The following is a 20,804-nucleotide window of genomic DNA, read 5'->3' on the forward strand; positions in this document are numbered from 1 at the left end:
CAGGGGCTCTCCCCTGTGTGGATTCTCTGGTGTTTGTTACAGGTGGAGCGATCCTGGTATCTCTTCCCGCATGGGCATGGGCAGGGGCTCTCCCCCGTGTGGATTCTCTGGTGTTTGTTACAGGTGGAGCGATCCCGGTATCTCTTCCCGCATGGGCATGGGCAGGGGCTCTCCCCTGTGTGGATTCTCTGGTGTTTGTTACAGGTGGAGCGATCCCGGTATCTCTTCCCACATGGGCATGGGCAGGGGCTCTCCCCTGTGTGGATTCTCTGGTGTTTGTTACAGGTGGAGCGATCCCGGTATCTCTTCCCACATGGGCATGGGCAGGGGCTCTCCCCTGTGTGGATTCTCTGGTGTTTGTTACAGGTGGAGCGATCCCGGTATCTCTTCCCGCATGGGCATGGGCAGGGGCTCTCCCCCGTGTGGATTCTCTGGTGTTTGTTACAGGTGGAGCGATCCCGGTATCTCTTCCCGCATGGGCATGGGCAGGGGCTCTCCCCTGTGTGGATTCTCTGGTGTTTGTTACAGGTGGAGCGATCCCGGTATCTCTTCCCACATGGGCATGGGCAGGGGCTCTCCCCTGTGTGGATTCTCTGGTGTTTGTTACAGGTGGAGCGATCCCGGTATCTCTTCCCACATGGGCATGGGCAGGGGCTCTCCCCCGTGTGGATTCTCTGGTGTTTGTTACAGGTGGAGCGATCCCGGTATCTCTTCCCGCATGGGCATGGGCAGGGGCTCTCCCCTGTGTGGATTCTCTGGTGTTTGTTACAGGTGGAGCGATCCCGGTATCTCTTCCCACATGGGCATGGGCAGGGGCTCTCCCCTGTGTGGATTCTCTGGTGTTTGTTACAGGTGCAGCGATCCCGGTATCTCTTCCCGCATGGGCATGGGCAGGGGCTCTCCCCTGTGTGGATTCTCTGGTGTTTGTTACAGGTGGAGCGATCCCGGTATCTCTTCCCACATGGGCATGGGCAGGGGCTCTCCCCTGTGTGGATTCTCTGGTGTTTGTTACAGGTGGAGCGATCCTGGTATCTCTTCCCGCATGGGCATGGGCAGGGGCTCTCCCCTGTGTGGATTCTCTGGTGTTTGTTACAGGTGGAGCGATCCCGGTATCTCTTCCCACATGGGCATGGGCAGGGGCTCTCCCCCGTGTGGATTCTCTGGTGTTTGTTACAGGTGGAGCGATCCCGGTATCTCTTCCCGCATGGGCATGGGCAGGGGCTCTCCCCTGTGTGGATTCTCTGGTGTTTGTTACAGGTGGAGCGATCCCGGTATCTCTTCCCGCATGGGCATGGGCAGGGGCTCTCCCCTGTGTGGATTCTCTGGTGTTTGTTACAGGTGGAGCGATCCTGGTATCTCTTCCCACATGGGCATGGGCAGGGGCTCTCCCCTGTGTGGATTCTCTGGTGTTTGTTACAGGTGCAGCGATCCCGGTATCTCTTCCCACATGGGCATGGGCAGGGGCTCTCCCCTGTGTGGATTCTCTGCTGTTTGTTACAGGTGCAGCGATCCCGGTATCTCTTCCCACATGGGCATGGGCAGGGGCTCTCCCCTGTGTGGATTCTCTGGTGTTTGTTACAGGTGGAGCGATCCCGGTATCTCTTCCCACATGGGCATGGGCAGGGGCTCTCCCCCGTGTGGATTCTCTGGTGTTTCTTACAGGTGGAGCGATCCCGGTATCTCTTCCCACATGGGCATGGGCAGGGTCTCTCCCCCGTGTGGATTCTCTGGTGTTTGTTACAGGTGGAGCGATCCCGGTATCTCTTCCCGCATGGGCATGGGCAGGGGCTCTCCCCCGTGTGGATTTTCTGGTGTTTGTTACAGGTGGAGCGATCCCGGTATCTCTTCCCGCATGGGCATGGGCAGGGGCTCTCCCCCGTGTGGATTCTCTGGTGTTTGTTACAGGTGGAGCGATCCCGGTATCTCTTCCCGCATGGGCATGGGCAGGGGCTCTCCCCTGTGTGGATTCTCTGGTGTTTGTTACAGGTGGAGCGATCCTGGTATCTCTTCCCACATGGGCATGGGCAGGGGCTCTCCCCTGTGTGGATTCTCTGGTGTTTGTTACAGGTGGAACGATCCTGGTATCTCTTCCCGCATGGGCATGGGCAGGGGCTCTCCCCTGTGTGGATTCTCTGGTGTTTGTTACAGGTGGAGCGATCCCGGTATCTCTTCCCGCATGGGCATGGGCAGGGGCTCTCCCCTGTGTGGATTCTCTGGTGTTTGTTACAGGTGGAGCGATCCTGGTATCTCTTCCCACATGGGCATGGGCAGGGGCTCTCCCCTGTGTGGATTCTCTGGTGTTTGTTACAGGTGGAGCGATCCTGGTATCTCTTCCCGCATGGGCATGGGCAGGGGCTCTCCCCTGTGTGGATTCTCTGGTGTTTGTTACAGGTGGAGCGATCCCGGTATCTCTTCCCGCATGGGCATGGGCAGGGTCTCTCCCCTGTGTGGATTCTCTGGTGTTTGTTACAGGTGGAGCGATCCCGGTATCTCTTCCCACATGGGCATGGGCAGGGGCTCTCCCTCGTGTGGATTCTCTGGTGTTTGTTACAGATGGAGCGATCCCGGTATCTCTTCCCGCATGGGCATGGGCAGGGGCTCTCCCCTGTGTGGATTCTCTGGTGGGTACTGACGGTGGATCTGTCGCTGAGGCCTTTCCCGCACTCGGGGCATTTCTAGGGCCTCTCCCCCATGGGGATCACCTGTTGGACAGAGAGGGCGGAGCGGCACACGAAGCTTTTCCCGCACGCCAGACATTTGTGAGGCCTCCCTCCCGTGTGGACTCTCTGATGCTCGGTGAGGTTGGAACCGGCTGACGCTTTTCTCACGGGCAGGGCACTGGTCCGGCCTCCCTCCCGTGTGGACTCTCTGATGCTCGGTGAGGTTGGAACCGGCTGATGCTTTTCTCACAGGCAGGGCACTGGTCTGGCCTCCCTCCCGTGAGGACTCTCTGATGCTCGGTGAGGTTGGAGCCGGCTGATGCTTTTCTCACAGGCAGGGCACTGGTCTGGCCTCTCTCCCGTGTGGACTCTCTGATGCTCGGTGAGGTTGGAGCCGGCTGACGCTTTTCTCACAGGCAGGACACTGGTCCGGCCTCTCTCCCGTGTGGACTCTCTGATGCTCGGTGAGGTTGGAGCTGGCTGACGCTTTTCTCACAGGCAGGGCACTGGTCTGGCCTCTCTCCCGTGTGGACTCTCTGATGCTCGGTGAGGTGGAGCCGGCTGACGCTTTTCTCACAGGCAGGGCACTGGTCTGGCCTCCCTCCCGTGAGGACTCTCTGATGCTCGGTGAGGTTGGAGCCGGCTGATGCTTTTCTCACAGGCAGGGCACTGGTCTGGCCTCTCTCCCGTGTGGACTCTCTGATGCTCGGTGAGGTTGGAGCCGGCTGATGCTTTTCTCACAGGCAGGGCACTGGTCTGGCCTCCCTCCCGTGAGGACTCTCTGATGCTCGGTGAGGTTGGAGCCGGCTGATGCTTTTCTCACAGGCAGGGCACTGGTCCGGCCTCTCTCCCGTGTGGGCTCTCTGATGCTCGGTGAGGTTGGAACCGGCTGATGCTTTTCTCACGGGCAGGGCACTGGTCCGGCCTCTCTCCCGTGTGGACTCTCTGATGCTCGGTGAGGTTGGAGCTGGCTGACGCTTTTCTCACAGGCAGGGCACTGGTCTGGCCTCTCTCCTGTGAGGGCTCCCTGGTGAAGAACGAGGAAGGACCGCCAAGGGAACCTTTTCCCACAGTCCTTACACAGGCGGGGCCTCTCTCCAGGGGGGATTCTCTGCTGGCCAGTCAGTGCCTTGGATTATTTCAGCTCCTCTGGTCCTCGGCAGGGACCGACCCCTCTCTCCTGCGGGTGGTTTCCCTGCTGCCTCTCTGGCCTGCGCTGAGTCTTACGGGCTTCTCCCTGCTCCGGACACCGGGACACCTCCCCTTCGGCTCTTCCCAACCCTGCTGGTTCAGGCCCCTCTTTCAGGGTATTTACAGCTCTGAGGCCTAGGCACCAGGGAAGCCCTCCCAAGGCCAGGGAGCTGCCTGGTCAGCGGGGCGGGGAGAGGTAGGGGGACCAGGGCCCTCCCGCTTCACTGGGTCCCAGCCCAGGGCCCTGCGGGCAGAGGCGAGTGCTGCTGCCTGCTCCGTGGGGACTCCTGCCGATACACACCGAGCTCCGGCGGATAATCCTCTGCCCTGGGCTACTTCCAACCACTCCCTGCGGACTGATCAGTTCACTGCGCTCTTGTAGGCCACCCCCTTAGCTGGGGCTGTCGCTGGGGCTGGGGCTGCAGGGGCTGCTCCTCGGGAGGCGGCGGCTTCAGGGGCTGCTCCTCGGGAGGCTGTGGGCACTAGAGGGACGACTCGGGAGCTCTGGCCCGAGCTCCTTCCCCTCCAGCAGCCAGCCCCAACCGAGTGGCTCCCTGGGCTTTTATACCCGGCCTCCCCTGGGAGCCTGCCCAGCAGGGCTGTGGGGTGGGGCCTTTTCCGCCAGCTGGTCCAGGGCCGCTCCATGCCCATCAGCGCAGGGTAGGTTGGCCCCGTCACACTGGGCTGTAATGGCCACGTGCATGGATGGCAGAGGGGGGTTGTAGAAAGCGAGGGACCTGTAACCAAGGAACTGAAACAGAGGGTTGTGACTTTTCAGCTGCGTTCTTCACAACAACATTGTGGTGGGTTTAACACAACGCAGGGCCCACTTCAAAACAACGTACCTGGGGCACAACATGCCCACGATCTGCCTGCCCACCCGGCTGTGCTGGGGAGGCCACAAAAAATGTGCAGGCGGGAACTCTTCTCCCTGTGCTGGTGGGTGAAACGGGGCAGGCAGGACCTGCCATTAAGGCAAGAAGACAGGGCCCCTCTCACCGCCACTGTGCCTCCGGGATGTCCCTTGCCCCAGAGCCCTCTAGGGGTTTGGAACAGCTGCCATAGGAAGAGAGGCTAAAAAGACTGGGACTTTTTAAACTTAGACTAGAGGAGACTAAGGGGGGATAGGATAGAGGTCTATAAAATCATAACAGGTATGGAGGAAGTGAATAAGGAAAAGTTATTTACTTGTTCCCACAATAAAAGAACGAGGGGTCACCAAATGAAATGAAGAGGCAGCAGGTTTAAAACAAACAAAAGGAAGTTTTTCTTCACACAGCGCACAGTCAACCTGTGGAACTCCTTGCCAGAGGATGCTGTGAAGGCCAGGACTTTAATAGGGTTAAAAAACAAAATGGATAAAATTCATGAAGGACATGTCTATCAATTGCTATTAACCAGGATGGGTAGGAGTGGTGTCCCTAGCCTCTGTTTGTCTGGAAACAGACGACAGGAGAGGGATCACTTGATGATTCCCTGTTCTGTTCACTCTCTCCGGGGCACCTGGCACTGGTCACTGGGGGCAGACAGGACATGGGGCTGGATGGACCTTTGGTCTCACCGAGTTCGGCCGCTTCTACATACGGGGGTGCACATGGACTCAGCAGAGTGGAATTTAAACAAACAACAAAAGAAAGGGGGGAACAGCCTTGCATTGGTGGCAGCGGTGGGATGTGTAGGAAAGAGTAATGCCCCTCCCATCCCCCACAGTCTCACACGAAGTGGCTTTGATGTTGGAAAAAGGGAGAAGTGTTATTACTATAATGAGGTTAACTGACCTGTTGTTATGACATGCACACGAGTGGCAGCTTTTAGACGCCCCCCTGTCACCCGCCTGGTGAGCAGTCGCAGATTCCAGAGCTTCACACCAGCCACTGAGCAAAGGTCACCACCTGCCCCCTAGGAAAACCAGTCAGGCCGCAGCCTCAGCTGCCACAAGACTGCTCTGAGGAGACAGGAAACCTTCTTGCTGGTATAACCGCTTCCCACAAAGCAAGGAGACTGCATGGCCAGGCTGAATTTGCCCAGGGCTTGTCAGAGCTGAGCCTGGCAGCTCTCAGACGCTTCTCAGAAGCAGGCGGGAACTTTTTCAGGGGAAAAGGCAAGACGTCACATTTATTGAGAACTAGCAGAAATACCCGGCATCACCCAGGGAAAATATAGTAAAAGATGTGATGAAGGAACTACATCAGTGACATTAACATGGCATATTTTATTGGAAATATTTTTCTCTTTTATATTACTTTAAGAAATTCATGTAGCTAGTACTTCTTTTGTTCTCTCTCTCTTTCTCTCTCTGGGTATGTCTACACTACAGAGTTAGTTCGAATTAGTTAATTCGAACTAAGCTAATTCGAACTAACACGTCTAGAACTAAAAACTAGTTCGAATTAGCGTTTTGCTAATTCGAACTAGCATGTCCATATTGAGTGGACCCTGAACAGGGCTTAAGGATGGCCGGAAGCAGTGCCGGCAGGGCATCAGAGTAGGACTTAGAGCGTGGAGATGCTGTCTCAGGCTAGCCGAGGGCTGCGCTTAAAGGGACCCGACCCCCACCCCGGACAGACAGTTCTCAGGGGTGCCCCGCTTGCAAAGCAGTCCTGGCTTGGAGTGCCCGGAGTACCCACACTGGGCACATCACACCACTCGGCCATCAGCCCGGCTGCACTTGCCGCAGGCTGCCATCTGGGGAGAGGGGGCAATTGGGGGGCTGCAGGAGAGCTTCCACCCCCAGAAGCCCGCAGAGCCAGCCCAGTCGTCCCCATCAGGGGCTCGTACCCCATTCCTCCCTCACCTCCTTCCACTTACCCTTCCCTAGCCCCCCTTCCTGATGTACAAAATAAAGATAACGTTTCTTCCAACATTGACTCTGTCTTTATTGAACAAAACTGGGGGAGACTGCGAAAAGGAGGTGGGAGAGGGGAGGGCAACTAACATGATCAGGGGTTGGGAACAGGTCCTAGATGAAGAGAGGTTACAGAGACTGGGACTGTTCAGCTTAGAAAACAGGAGATGGAGCGGGGACAGGATAGAGGTCTCTAAAAGCAGGGGTTGGGTGGAGAGGGTGCATTCATAAAAGTTCTTCCTGAGTTCCCATAAAGAAGGACTAGAGGACACCAAAGGAAAGGAATGGGTAGCAGGCTTGAAACGAGTAAGAGCAAGTTGTTCTTCAGAAAGCAAATAGTTAACCTATGGAACTCCTTGCTGCAGGAGGCTGTGAAGGCTACAACTAGAACAGAGTTGAAAGGGAAGTGAGATCAAGTCATGGAGGTTGGGTCCATGGAGTGGTCTTAGCCAGGGGGTAGGAGTGGTGTCCCTGCCCAAAGTTTGTGGAAGGCTGGAGAGGGATGGCACGAGACAAATGGCTTGGTCACTGTCTTCGGTCCATCCCCTCCAGGGTCCCTAGGGTTGGCTGCTGTTGGCAGACAGGCTACTGGGCTAGATGGACCTTTGGTCTGACCCAGGATGGCCATTGTAAGCTCAGGGCTCAGGGTCGGGGGTCTCAGTGGACCCCCTTGTTTTTCATGCACACCTGCTCCTGGGTGGCCAGGCTGGCAGCTCTCCTGCCCTAGACGGCCACTTTCCTGTGCCTAGTGCGGAGATCGTGAACGAGGTCCACGATGTCCGCACTAGCCCAGGAAGGTGCCCGCCTCTTGCGGTCCCGGGTAAGCTCCCGGGAGCTGCCAGCCTGGTCCCGGGAAGAGGGGGAGGGCTGGGGGACATCGGGCGGCTGGCTCGAACCGTGCCAGGTGCAGGGTCTGCTGGCTGGGTGCTGGCAGGCTTGCACCTGGAACGGGCACCGTAGCCAGCCCGTGCCCCTTTAAGGGGTCCGGGGCCGGGAGGGGGGCAATAGAGTTTCCCTGGTGTTGGCCAGAGTGGCCACCAGGGAAACCTGGGGAGGGCTAGCCTCCCACTAGTTCGAATTAAGGGGCTACACACCCCTTAATTCGAACTAGTAAGTACGAACTAGGCTTAGTCCTCGTGGAATGAGGTTTTCCTAGTTCGAACTAAGCGCTCCGCTAGTTCGATTCAAATTCGAACTAGCGGAGCGCTAGTGTAGCGGCTATGAATGTTAGTTCAAACTAACGTTCGTTAGTTCGAACTAACATTGTAGTGTAGACATACCCTCACACACACACACACACACACACACATCCTGCAGAGGGTGCATAGTTACCAGTCCATCGTAGCTCAAGTCAGTCTTTTGCTGTGTCTAGACTGCACTGTTAAATTGGAAAAAAATACACAATTTGCAGTCATTGCGGATCTTTTTCCAATTTAGTTTCGAAAGAGGCTCTTTCCAAATTTGGCATCTACATAGTGCCAAATTGTGAAGAAAGTGCCCTTACGAGCCATCCCTTGTTCCTCATAGAAAAAGGTTTCCACGGATGGTGAAAGAATGCATCTGTTCTTTCGAAAAAAAATGTTGTGGGTTGTGCCCACAAACTCTCATGCTCCCATCTACCTGGTTTGTTAGGGTATGTCTACACTACCCTCCTAGTTTGAACTACCTAGTTCATGCCCCGTGTAGCCGCGCTGCACGGGGTTCGAACCAGCGGGGTTTTAAAAATGGCGGCTCCCCGCTTATGCAAATGAAGCCCGGGAAATTCAAATCCCGGGCTTCATTTGCAAGTGCGGTATGCCTACATTACCCCCCTAGTTCGAACTAGCGGGATAGTGTAGACAGACCCTTAGTCTTTAAGGAGTTACCAGACTATTTGTTGTTTTTTTAGCTTTTCCTGTTACAGACTAACTCGCCCCCCCCCCCGGAAGCTCAAGTCTTTTTGACTGTCTGAAACTTCCTGACACCCTTCTCATGCATTCTCCACTTCCACCACACAATGGACAGATCACTTTATACAAAGGACGACAGAGTTACTAAAGGACACAGCTTGGTTTGCAAAGCAGACACACTCTGCCCATGAGACTCATGAGAAACAGCATGAAATAGACGCATACAGAACTTAGATGCAAATCCTTACACAGCAAATCAATATGCAGCATACTTGTGCATTCCAATCAACACACATTTTGGCTACATCAGCTTGGCAACTCTTAGTCTGGGCTTTTGCCAGACCAGTTATGAACGTGCAGAAATTGCGTGAGTCCTGGCACCTCTTCCATTGCAAATTGAGCATGGAGCATGTCCACTGACCATGCAGCATTGCTTCAGAGACAGGGCCTGTCCTCCCACACAACGGGAAATGGGGAGCAGTGTCTACACCAGCAACCCCTGGTGAGCCCAGCGTAACGGCCCAAGAAAGGAAACACCCAACCAGTGCTTCCAGCGAGCTGTGTCAGAAGCCAGACCCAGCATTTCAGGGCAGACCAGGCCTCGGCCGCGCTGCCGTTCAAGAGGTGAGTGACAGACAGGAAACAGTAGTTACAGTCAGTATTTAATAAAGATACAGATCATCTTCGCAAATGGCACCTCTGATAGTTTACACAATTCCTTCCCCCCCCCCTCCTGCCATCTGTGTGAAGAGGAAAATAAAAGTGGGGGCTCAGACACCAGCTGTCGACTTACATCCGGAGCCGTAACCTGGTGTCTATGAATGAGCAGCTGCCGTCCGTGTGTCTGTTCTAAACGGCTCTGTGGGGCAGTGAAACGTTCACCTCTGGCACGGGGACAATGAGAGACGGGATCCTACAGTCCAGAGGCAGAAGAAAGGGACGAGTCTCCCAGTGAACGTGGCCGTGAGAGAGGAGATCAGAGCCATGGTCTCAGCATTGTAAAATCTCACCTCTCCCCCTTCATAGTCCAGATAAACGCCGACCTTCCTGGGGACCTGAGATACACATAAGGAGCCGAGAGCCCAAATCCCCAAGTCAGGTTTCAGTCGGATCCTTCCCTTCCTCTGCACAGAGTCTCTGGCGACCCCAATTGCCCAGTCTCCCCTCGGTCCCACCTCCACCTCCCAGTAACGTCTCCCCGAGGTGAACCCCTCTGACCCGAGCACACAAGCAGAAATGTCAAATCTCTCAGGGTTGTTGGGCAGATCCTGCCAGGTGTCTCTGAGTTCCGCACTTTTCCGATCCTCAGACAGGACGAGCCGGGGATGGGCTGTGGCTGGGTCCAGAGTCACCTCCACTGGGGGGGGGGGGGAGAGAGAGAGAGAGAGAGAGAGAGCCAGGTTTTAACCATTCAAAATGGGGCAGGTTTGCTCATTTGAGCAGCAGGAAATGCCCCGGCCTGAGATCTGGCCCTGCCTCCCCCTCAGCCGGCATCCACCAGCGCCCACGTGGGCAGCACGGGCGTGGGAACCAGCAGAGACGCCGACCAGCCAGGTCCAGTGTCTGCTCTAGAATTCAAGTGAGTTCTCGCAGAGCTAGGCCCAGCGACACCCAGCGGAGAGCCCCACGTCCCGGCCTCCTGTGTGAGCGCAGGGCCAGTGCTGGGTCACTGTCAGTGAGGGAGACCAGGAGTCTCAGACACTGCTCAGTGCAGAAATTCACCCTCTCTGGGCGGCTCTTTTGAACACAGAAATCTCTGGTCAATGTGTCAAATTCTCTCAACCCCCCCCCCTTCAGACAAGCTGAATTGGACCCACCCGCTTCCTGCTGTCCCGGCCTGGGTGGGAGTGACACAAAACAAACCCGGATCTGGGCGTGGGGCCCTGCAGCCCTGGCACAGGACAGGGGGATGCAGGGAGCCAGGCTGAGAGATTCCCGTCCCTCCCGCTCGGCTCCTAACGCCGTGTCCTCTAGGGTGACCAGCTGACCGGATGCTGCAGGGACCGTGCTGGGATTCGGGGCTTTGTCTTATACAGGTGCCTATTGCCCCTCCCCCCACTCTGGTTGCTGTCTGGTCCCCCTGTCCCCACCCCCAGGATCTGAGCCCCTGGGGACCCCCGAGACCCCCCCCTTCCACCTGTGGGGCCAGGTGACGGACAGGCTGCCCGCCGGACAGACAGGGGCTCTCCCCGGCTGCCTCCCACACCCAGGTGCAGCCACTGAGTTTCGGGGCCGCGTAAAGGCCCCCCTGGAGCAGTGGGGAGCCCGAGCGCCTCGTCCTTGTGACTGGCGGGGGAGGGGCAGGTGGCCCCAAGAGCACAGAAGAAGCCTGAAGTCCTAGAGCTTCCCCCGGGGAAGAGACGGGGGGGGGGGGCACGGCCTTTACTCCGGAGCAAACACCAGTGAGTGGAGCGTCCCCTCCCCCCCACCTCCATCCACGACGGAAAACCAGCGCGGGCACCGGGGGGGGGGGGGGGGCTGGGCTGGCTCCATTCTCCAGCCCCTGAGTCCCAGTGGCCAGGCCCTAAGGAATGTGGGGACCCAGTGAGCACCCCCCACGGGGCAGGGCCCCTTTCCTTACCTGCACACCCCTGTAACTCACGGGGCCGGGCCACACGCCCGCCAGGAGAGACGCCGACCTGCCGCCTCCATCCAGAAAGTGATGCTGGTCTCACAGGACTCTGAGGGCTCCGACTCTGAAAGCTGAACAGGAGATTGTCTGTCACCACTCGCTGCCTTTTCCAGGCAGGGACATGCGATTCCCGGGCGGGGGGGGGGAAGCAGGGGCCTTGCAAACGGCAGCCCCAGGGATTCAATGAGGACAAACCTACCTGTCACTGCCGGACTTTCCGTCTGCCTAGGGTGGAAGCAGAGAGACAATTCAGATTTCGCTCTGCTGAGCGGTTCTGCCTGAGAACCTGGAGATCTTTCACTGGAACCACAGAAATGGCTGCTCTGTTAGCCCCCCGCCTGCTCCTGTCCAGCCTGGCCTCCCTGTCTGTGTCCACAGTAGAGCAGCGGGTGCTCGGTGCCTCGGGAAATTAACCCCAAGGTGGCTCACAGAGTCACAGACAAGGTGAGAGGTCGAGTCCAGTCCCCTGCCCTCATGGTAGGGCCAAACCCTGTCTCTAGGGTCATCTCTCAGGGATGGTCTAGACCAGTGTTTCTGACAGTTTCCTGAGGAAAGTTTTCCCAAAGTTTACAAAGTTCACTTTGAGAAACACATTAACTGCTCATCCCTTGGCTGCAAAGGGCAAAACGGAGCCAATGGAAGCCACAAGGCTCCATGGCTGCGGTGCCGGTAAATAAACAAACCAGGGCAGCCAGTTCATGTGTTTCTCAAAGTGATTCTCCAGATCACTTTTAGAAACACAGGTCTAGACAGTGCTGGGTCCTGCCGTGAGGGCAGGGGATTGGACTCGATGACTCTCGAGGTCCCTTCCAGTCCTAGTGTTCTAGGATTCTATGAAAAGTGTCTGTTTAACTTGATCTTAAATATCTTCACAGATGGAGATTCCACAACCTCCCTGGGCAATTTATTCCAGTGTTTCACCATCCTGACAGTTAGGAACTTTTTCCTAATGTCCAACCTAAACCTCCCTTGCTGCAATGTAAGCCCATTGCTTCTGGTCCTGTCCTCAGAGGCAAAGGAGAACAATTTGTCTCTCTCCTCCTTATGACACCCTTTTAGATATCTGAAAACCGCTGTCACATCCCCTCAGTCTTCTCTTTTCAAAACTAAACAAGCTCAAGTGCAGAGTAGAGCGGAAGAATGACTTCTCGTGTCTTGCTCACAACACACCTGTTAATGCATCCCAGAATCCTGTTTGCTTTCTTTGCAACAGCATCACACTGCTGACTCCTATTCAGCTTGTGGTCCACTCTGACCCCTAGATCCCTTTCTGCCGGACTCCTTCCTAGACAGTCACTTCCCCTTCTGTGTGTGTGAAACTGATTGTTCTTTATTAAACTTCACCCTGTTGACCTCAGATTATTTCTCCAATTTGTCCAGATTATTTTGAATTATAACCCTGAACTCCAGATTAGTTGCAACCCCTCCCAGCTTGGTATCACCTGCAAACTTAATAAGCATCCTCTCTATGGCAATATCTAAATAGTTGATGAAGATATTGAACAGAGCCGGTCCCAAAACAGACCCCTGCGGAGCCCCACTTGTTATGCCCTTCCAGCAGGATTGTGAACCGTTAATAATGACTCACCTACAGGATCTTTACAGAGCATTCCTAAAACCGAAATACTCATCTGGAGAAGTGAAAAAACAAATTGACAGAGCCAAAAAAGTACCCAGACATCAACTACTTCAAGACAGACCCAAAAAAGAAAACAACAGAACTCCTCTTTTTGTTCCCTACAGTCCATAACTCAGACCCCTCCAATGCATCATACATAACCTACAACCCATCCTGGAAAATGATCCCTCACCCTCAGAGGCCTTGGGAGAAAAGCCCATTCTCACTTACAGACCACCCCCTGAAACAAATTCTTTCTGGTAATCAGGCTACACAACCACGTCATAAACATCCAGGAACCCAGCCCTGCAACCAAAAGAGATACCAACTCTGCCCACATATCTACACTGGTGAATTCATCACTGGAGCCAACAACACAAGCCACAAAATCAAAGGATCATTTGACTGCACATCCAGTAATTTGATCTATGCCATCAAATGCCAACAGTGCCCCTCTGCTATGTATATTGCTGAAACTGGACAGTCTCTGCGGGGAAGAATCAATGGATACAAATCAGATATGCATAAGGGAAACATGCAGAAACCTATCGGGGAACATTTTTAACCTTCCAAATCATACTATGACAGATCTCCAAGTAGCTGTCTTGTCACAAAGCAGCTCTACAAGCCAGATCCACAGGGAAGCCTTGGAATCAGAGTTCATCTGCAAATTCAATTCACATGCTAATGGACTCAATCGTGAAGACGGCTGGTTGGGATACTACCAATTTCACAACCACTGAAGGTGCTAACAGCTCTCTGAGTAGTATCCTTCCTGACATGGGAATCTATCTATTGACTTTGATGTTTATCTGCTTAGGTTTAAGTACCCATTCTCCAGATACTTACTGATGCTCTGTCTCACACTCCCTCCCTTTATCTTCCACCCCCCTTCCCCTCTCCTATTTACTTCGAGTGTTCACATCCCAAACTCAAAACTCCGGTCATCTGAAGAAGTGGGCTGTGCCCACACGAGCTCATGATCCCATCTACATGTTTTGTTAGTCTTTAAAGTGCTACCTGACCATTGGTTGTTTTTTTTCTTCTGAGAACAGTTCTCCAGCCAGTTACGCACCCACCCACTTGCTCCCACCCATCGTCTGAGGAAGTGGGTTGTGCCCATGAAAGCGCATGATACTAATATGTAATATTTAGATGAGTCTCTAGGGTGCTACAGGACGGCTCCATTTGTTCATGTGTTTTCACTGAAGCTCTGGGCCATTGGCCAAATCAAACCAAGGGAATTTTTTGTGCCTAGAACGTTTGCACTTTCACTTTTTAACCAACTCAGGAGACACAAAACGCGGCAATGTCAGACTCCCCTGTGGGCTGGGGCATGTGGTCACTGCTCAACTCCGGGAGTTTCCTTTTATTGTCTCCTCCTTCCGCACAGCTCATTGGATACTGCTAACATGCCAAGAGAAAGGCGGTGGCATTGCCCAATGGCCCACACGCTCCAGCCAGGCACCGACGGAGCCAGCAGAGTTCCCCACTCAGCACTGCAGAGGGAGTAGTCGCACCATGTCAATATTTTGTACCTTGGGCTCAGCATCTTCTGTTGTGCTACTGATAGTGTGAGGTCTTGGGTCCAGGGATGCCTGGTCAAGTCCATATTTGGGAGTAGGAGCCTCTTCACGGATGTGACCGACATGACTCCTCGTCTCCTCCTGTTTCTCCTCCTCCTTCTCAGCCGCTGGCTCGCTGCCGGGTTCTCTCCCTGCCGGTGAATGGACGGTGGGTTATTGGCACCTGCTCCTGGCTGCGAGTCGCTCCTGTCCCCTGCTGCCCAGCCCCCTCCCCGGCTGACAGGCAGCTGACTAAATCCATCACCTGCACTTCAGATACACCCCCCCACAACCTCAAAGAACCGCTCCCCCTGCGAGCCAGCCTGGCCCAGGCGGGGGGGGTCTCCTGCAGCTCTCTGGTACCGGCCATGAGGAGAGAGTGAAATGTGCCAGAAAGGACCTTCCAAAATTATTATTTCGGGGGAGATGACACCCCATCCCCACACTTGATGTTCTGTCGGCTTTCCCCTGCTTGGGAAATGTGGGACTGAGGGCATAAGTTGAAGGAGTTTTGTCCCCTTCTACATTTACGGTGTTTGCTGTAAGTGCGGGGGGTCAGAATTCGGGCTGTTGGAAAACGGGGCCTCCTGTATTCCTCGTGTGATCCCTCCCTTGTCACCCCTTCCCAAACAAAACAGAGGCTGGGGACACCATCCCTGCCCATCCTGGCTAACAGCCATTGATGGACCTAACCTCCATGAATCTATCGCTCTTTTTTGAACCCTGTTAAAGTTCTAGCCTTTACCGCATCCTCTAGCAAGGAGTTCCACAGGTTGACTATGAGATGAGTGAAGAAAAACTTCCTTTTGTTTGTTTTAAACCTGCTAACTATCCTATATTGTGGGATAAGTAAATAACTTTTTCTTATTCACTTTTTTCCATACCAGTCATGATATTATAGACCTCTATCATACCCCCCTTAGTCTCCACTTTTCTAAGAAGAAGGTCCCAGTCTTTTTAATCTCTCTTCATATGAGACCCGTTCCAAACCCCTCAGCATTTTTGTTGCTCTTTTCCGAACCTTTTCCTGTGACAAGAGATCTTTTTGAGATGAGGCGACCCACACCTGTGTGCAGTATTTGAGATGTGGGCATACCATGGTTTTATAGAGAGGCAATAAGATATTCTGTCTTATTCTGTATCCCTTTTTTAATGATTCCTAACATCCCATTTGTTTTTTTGACTGCCACTGCGCACTGCGTGGACGTTTTCAGAGAACTATCCACGATGACTCCCAGATCTCCCTCTTGAGTGGTTGTAGGCAAATTAGTCCCCCTCATATTGTATGGGTAGTTGGGATTATGTTTTCCGATGTGCATTACTTTACATTTATCAACATTACATTTCATTTGCCATTTTGTTGCCCAATCACTCAGTTTGGTGAGATCTTTTTGAAGCTCTTCACAGTCGGCTTTGGTCTGAACGACCTTGAGCAGTTTGGAATCATCTGCAAATTTTGCCACCTCCCTGTTTACCCCTTTCTCTAGATCATTGATAAATAAGTTGAATAGGATAGGTCCCTGGACAGACCCTTGGGGGACCCCACTAGTTACCTTTCTCCACTCTGAAAACTGACCCTTTATTCCTACCCTTTGTTTCCTGTCTTTTAACCAGTTCTCAATCCAAGAAAGGACCTTCCCTCTTATCCCATGGCCATGTAATTTACACAAGAGCCTTTGGTGAGGGACCTTGTCAAAGACTTTCTGGAAATACCCAATGTGTGAGCCAGAAACCAGCCCTCAGGTGAAACCCTGTAACTTTCCCGGAAGAGCTATTCCTGAGGATTTACCCCCATCGATGTTCCTTGCCTGAGCCTCAGGAATCCCAGCTGATGCACAAATTACTAGCATGGAGCAGCTGCACAACTCCCAGGAAGGGATCACTACATAAGGGGCTGGGTCTGTGTTTTCTCAGGACCACTCAGAGTCTTGGTCCTGAACCTGGGACTCTGCCTGACACCCCACTCTCTGTTTGCCCTCCGGCCTCACTCTCTCTGATCCCACCCAGCAGGGCTCCCAACTTATGCTGTGACCAGTAGCCTGGCCACTCGCATCCCAGATGTGACGCTGAGTGTGGCTGGTGGTGCGAAGCTGGAGAGCGGATCTGAGACTGGGATGGTCAGAGCGGGGGAAGGACTGTGTCTCTGATGGGCATTCCCTGGGACTGTCTCACACCCCGAACCCGGCAGGGTGACAGGCCCCAGCTGGCTGCTGGAGAGCTCAAGGAGGCCGAGAATGAGGGGCCCTTTCCAGCCACGGAGCAGAGTAACATCTCCCCGGCCAGTGCCCAGGGGCCCACAAGGGGAGGGCTGGGCTGAGCACCCCGAGGTCTCAGGGTCAGTGACAGGCGCTGACACGCGGCTCCAGGTACCCCCATAAACATCAGACCCCACGTGCACAGACACCGGCCCCTTGTGTTACCTGTGGGTCCCTGGGACTCTGTCTCGCCAGCAGCTTCCCTCCCGGGGGAGACACCTCTCCAGTCAGGATCACGTGGCTGGGTCTGAGAAGCAGCATCTGCAAACCTGCGCAGAGCGACCACTCTCGTCAGTGTCCCCGTCCTTTACCCAGGGGCACAGCACCTCACTGGGAGCAGGGGAAGGGAGAGGAGCAAACACCTAATAGCCACGATACAAATGGCTAACGCGGGACATGGGATTTAGCAGAGATGTGGCCAAACCATGGAAAATTCTACAATTTCTTCCCTCATTTGCTTTCCAGACTCACAGACCTTCCTGCCAACATTAACCTGCTGCGCTAGCAAAGCAAAGTGACTCCAGTTTGCAGAGGGAAAACCGGGATCTAACCCCCAGGGCTGTCCCACGCCGCCGAGCTCTCTGTACGCTGGGGCATGTGTGGAACAGGGATCTTCCCCCAGAGACCCCCCCGCATCCCAGGGAATTTCACAAACTCACCTTTGCCTCGGGCCCTCTGTGTGCACCTGGAAGGGAAGAGAAACAACAACGCTCAGCTCCCGTCCTGCAGCGAAGTTCCCACGAGACGCGGTGCCGATGGATCTCTGCCCGGCGGACTGTAAAGCCGGGTCTGAGACCCCCCCGGCTCCGCTCACATGAGAATTGTGTCTGAGACGGGTGTGAGGAGGAGTTTGGGAACGTGACGCTCTATGGACCTGGACACGGCCTGGCCAGGCCTGCGGGCGGCTCTGAGCCCAGCCAGCCAGACACCGCTGCCTCCCGCCGGCCTGGGTGTGGGAAGGGCTCTCGGCAGCCTCTGCCCAGCTGCCCTCCCTGGACAGACTGTCCCCCCGGCTCAGCCCCAGCCGCTCCCACGGGCTCTCAGGGGCAGAGGGGCCTGGGGAGTCTCCGGTGTTCCCAGTGGGAGATGCTCAGCGCGAGCTCTTGGGAACATCTGGCCAGATGTGTGTGTGTGTGTGCGTGTGCGTGTGTGTGCGCACGCAAACACGCCTGCAGACCATTCCAGGGGAGGGACACAGACACACCCTGTGCACTCTCCACTGCGGCCTTTTTGTGCTTCCTGGCTTTGCTGCTCTTGCAATGGGAAATTCTCATTCAGACTGAGCAGACGGGATCCTGTTTGTGCGGCAGCTGCTCCTCGCTGAGTCCCTGGGGCTTCCCCCTTTACAGCGTTTGGTCAAGAAAGGCTCCTTTACCTTTAAAAGCGTCGCTACGTTGTCAGCGAGTCTCTTCAGCCGCTGATGCTCCTCTTCTCGCTCACTCTGGGGAAGGTACGTGCAGCCCGTGGTCAGGAGCTGGTTCAGTGTCTCATAACCGGACTCAATTCCCTCCAGTTGCTGTCGCATTGATTCCTTCAGGCACAGAAGTTAAAATGAAAACTCCACCCAGTGCTGGCAGGGAGGGTCAGCGGCAGCCAGCCAGTGAGTGGGGGGGTCGTCGCCTTTCTCTGGCTGGGCAGAGCTGATTCCTGGGCTAAGCACCCTTCTTGCAGGAGACAATAAAGCCTCTTTCTGCAGAGAGAACTGGAAAAACAGAATCCCCCTCCCGGAGCCCTGGGCTGCACGACAGGCCTGATTGGAAGCGAGGTCACGTGCAGGGGACCATACGGCACGGTCTGGCCAGGACAGACCCATTTTTAAGCCCTGTCTAGACTGGCGTGATCCTCCGGAATAAAGCCCTTTTCCGGAGGATCTCTTATTCTACCTTCAGGAAGAATAAGAGATCCTCCGGAAAAGGGCTTTATTCCGGAGGATCGCGCCAGTCTAGACGCTTTTTTCCAGCTTTTCCCCAAGCTGGAAAAAAAGCGGTGGCCATGTTTATTTAAATCCCACGGGGGATATTTAAATCCCCCGTGGATTTCCCTATTCCAAAGTCTGAAATTAGCATGGCTATTTCGGAATAGGGGCCAGTCTAGACGTAGCCCTAGTGGGGCATGGAGGAACACGTGGGAGATTGGGGGCGAGTGACAATATCAGCCCCACTCTGGAGGGAGGGCTGAGGACAGTAGCTGAGGCTGGCTGGCCCCACAGCCGTCTCTCTCTGTAACGGGGTGGTACAATTAATAAGGGCTAGAGAGCCTGCAGAATAGGAATTCATTTACAGATTTGACACAGTCTCCCTGGGCTTGAACAAAGACATTCACTGGCTGGTGCATTACAAAGCCAATTTCCCCTGCCTTTAACATTCCAATTTTCACATCCAAAGCTATACATGGGACACATTGAGCCCAGCCCACTTAATTAGCCTCATTGACACAAGTTCTTCAACTGACAGGTAACTGTTTTTGCTGTTCTATGTACTTTGAATTCGGTCATTTCCACTCCATCTCTTCCGATGAAGTGGGCAGAGCTTGTACTGAAAAACAACCACTCCTGTCTGCTTCTTTCTGCCCCTCTGGGCCCAGCAGCTGGGCAGGAGCAGTAAGTTTGTGAGTGGGCAGAAGGGCCTCCATGGGTGGATCTGGCCCTACAAGCCAGTGGATCTGGACCTCGGAGACCCTTTTGCCCACCCTTGGCTTACAATGCACTTTGCAGACATGATAGCTGCATCTAGACTGGCAAGTTTTTCCACAAAAGCGATTGCTTTTGCGGAAAAACTTACCAGCTGTCTACACTGACCACCTGAATTTGCGCAAGAACACTGACGGTCTAATGTAAGATTGTCAGTGTTCTTGCGCAAATACTATGCTGCTCCTGTTTGGGGAAAAAGCCCTCTTGTGCAAATGTATTTGTGCAAAAGGGCCAGTGTAGACAGCTGAAAACTATTTTGCGCAAAAAAGCCCCAGTGGCGAAAATGGCGATCTGGGCTTTCTTGCGCAAAAGCGCATCTAGATTGGCATGGACGCTTTTCTGCAAAAGGCACTTTTACGGAAAAGCGTCCTGCCAATCTAGATGCTCTTTTCTGCAAATGCTTTTAACGGAAAAACTTTTCCGTTAAAAGCATTTGCGGAAAATCCTGCCAGTCTAGATGTAGCCGATTCGTTTATCCTGACAACACTTGTGACAGAGGAAATCTCATTGCCTCCAATTTACAGCAGGGAAACACAAAGCCCTACCCTGAACTTCCGCACAGCCTCCTCGACGGGAATCACCGCGTGACCCCGGTGAGCCTCGGACTCTCTGCAGATCACACAGAGGGGGCACCGGTCACTTTTGCAGTAGAGCTTCAGAGGCTCCTGGTGTTTCTTACACTTGGCGACTCCTCCTGGTTCTTCCTCGCCTTGTAAAGCTGACGACTGGTTTAGTGAGTCCACAATGTTCCTCAGCTCCCGGTTTGGCCTCAGGCTTTCCCTGCGGAAGGTCCTTTTGCACAGAGGACAGGCAACGTCGAACGCCCTCCCCTCGCAGTGCCGGGCGATGCACGGCTCACAGAAGCTGTGTCCACACTCGGTAGTCACTGGGTCCCGAAACAACTCGGAACAGATGGGACAGGTGACTTCTGCTTTAATGGCTTTCACAGACTCTGTCGCCGCCATGGCTCTTCTCCAGAGAGGGCGAACCAGTTCCCTGTCACCCTTTCGTAGCCCCACACGATGTGTCCAGCAGGAAGGTGCCTCGCTCCGCAGAAACCGTGTCAGACCCCACGTCCCAGCTGCGTTGGCATTAGCCCTGTTCCCGGGAGCTGCTCCAAGACACTGAACCTTTGCTCCCTTAGCGTCAGAGACAGGCCTTTCCTCAATGCCCTTGAGCTCCGCCCCGAGGGAACCTGGGAGGGGCACCTTGGCCCTGTCTGTGCCAGGAAAATCACCCGTTTGTGACACTAGGATTCATCACAAAATCCATCTCACCCCGAACTAGGGATGTTAAAATGCCGTTAATTAATGGAATTTCCATCCACTACTCGACTAGTCAACAGGCAGATCAGCTGTGCAGCGGCTGCCCCTTTAAAACACCCTCCTGCCATGTCAAATGGGCAGCCATGGTCCCGGGTTCTGGGAAAATGCCGCACACAGCCCAGGATCAGCTCGGGA

The 20,804-nt window shown here is 54.5% G+C and overlaps 1 protein-coding gene across 1 annotated transcript in view; it reads right to left on the reverse strand.

The window, feature by feature from the left end:
- The window catches only part of LOC142823141 (uncharacterized), a 56,786-nt gene extending 38,310 nt beyond the window's left edge, over nt 1-18,476 (reverse strand). The window contains exons 1-3 of the mRNA XM_075913617.1: nt 18,031-18,476; nt 17,315-17,340; nt 16,821-16,924 (exon numbers count right to left, since the gene is read on the reverse strand). Coding sequence (XP_075769732.1) covers nt 16,821-16,924; nt 17,315-17,340; nt 18,031-18,180 — 280 coding nt within the window. The 5' untranslated portion in view covers nt 18,181-18,476. The remainder of the gene's footprint in view (nt 1-16,820; nt 16,925-17,314; nt 17,341-18,030) is intronic.
- Between the last annotated feature and the right edge of the window lie 2,328 nt (nt 18,477-20,804).

The sequence above is a fragment of the Pelodiscus sinensis genome, chromosome 32 (assembly GCF_049634645.1).
Source record: "Pelodiscus sinensis isolate JC-2024 chromosome 32, ASM4963464v1, whole genome shotgun sequence".
NCBI lineage: Eukaryota > Metazoa > Chordata > Testudines > Trionychidae > Pelodiscus > Pelodiscus sinensis.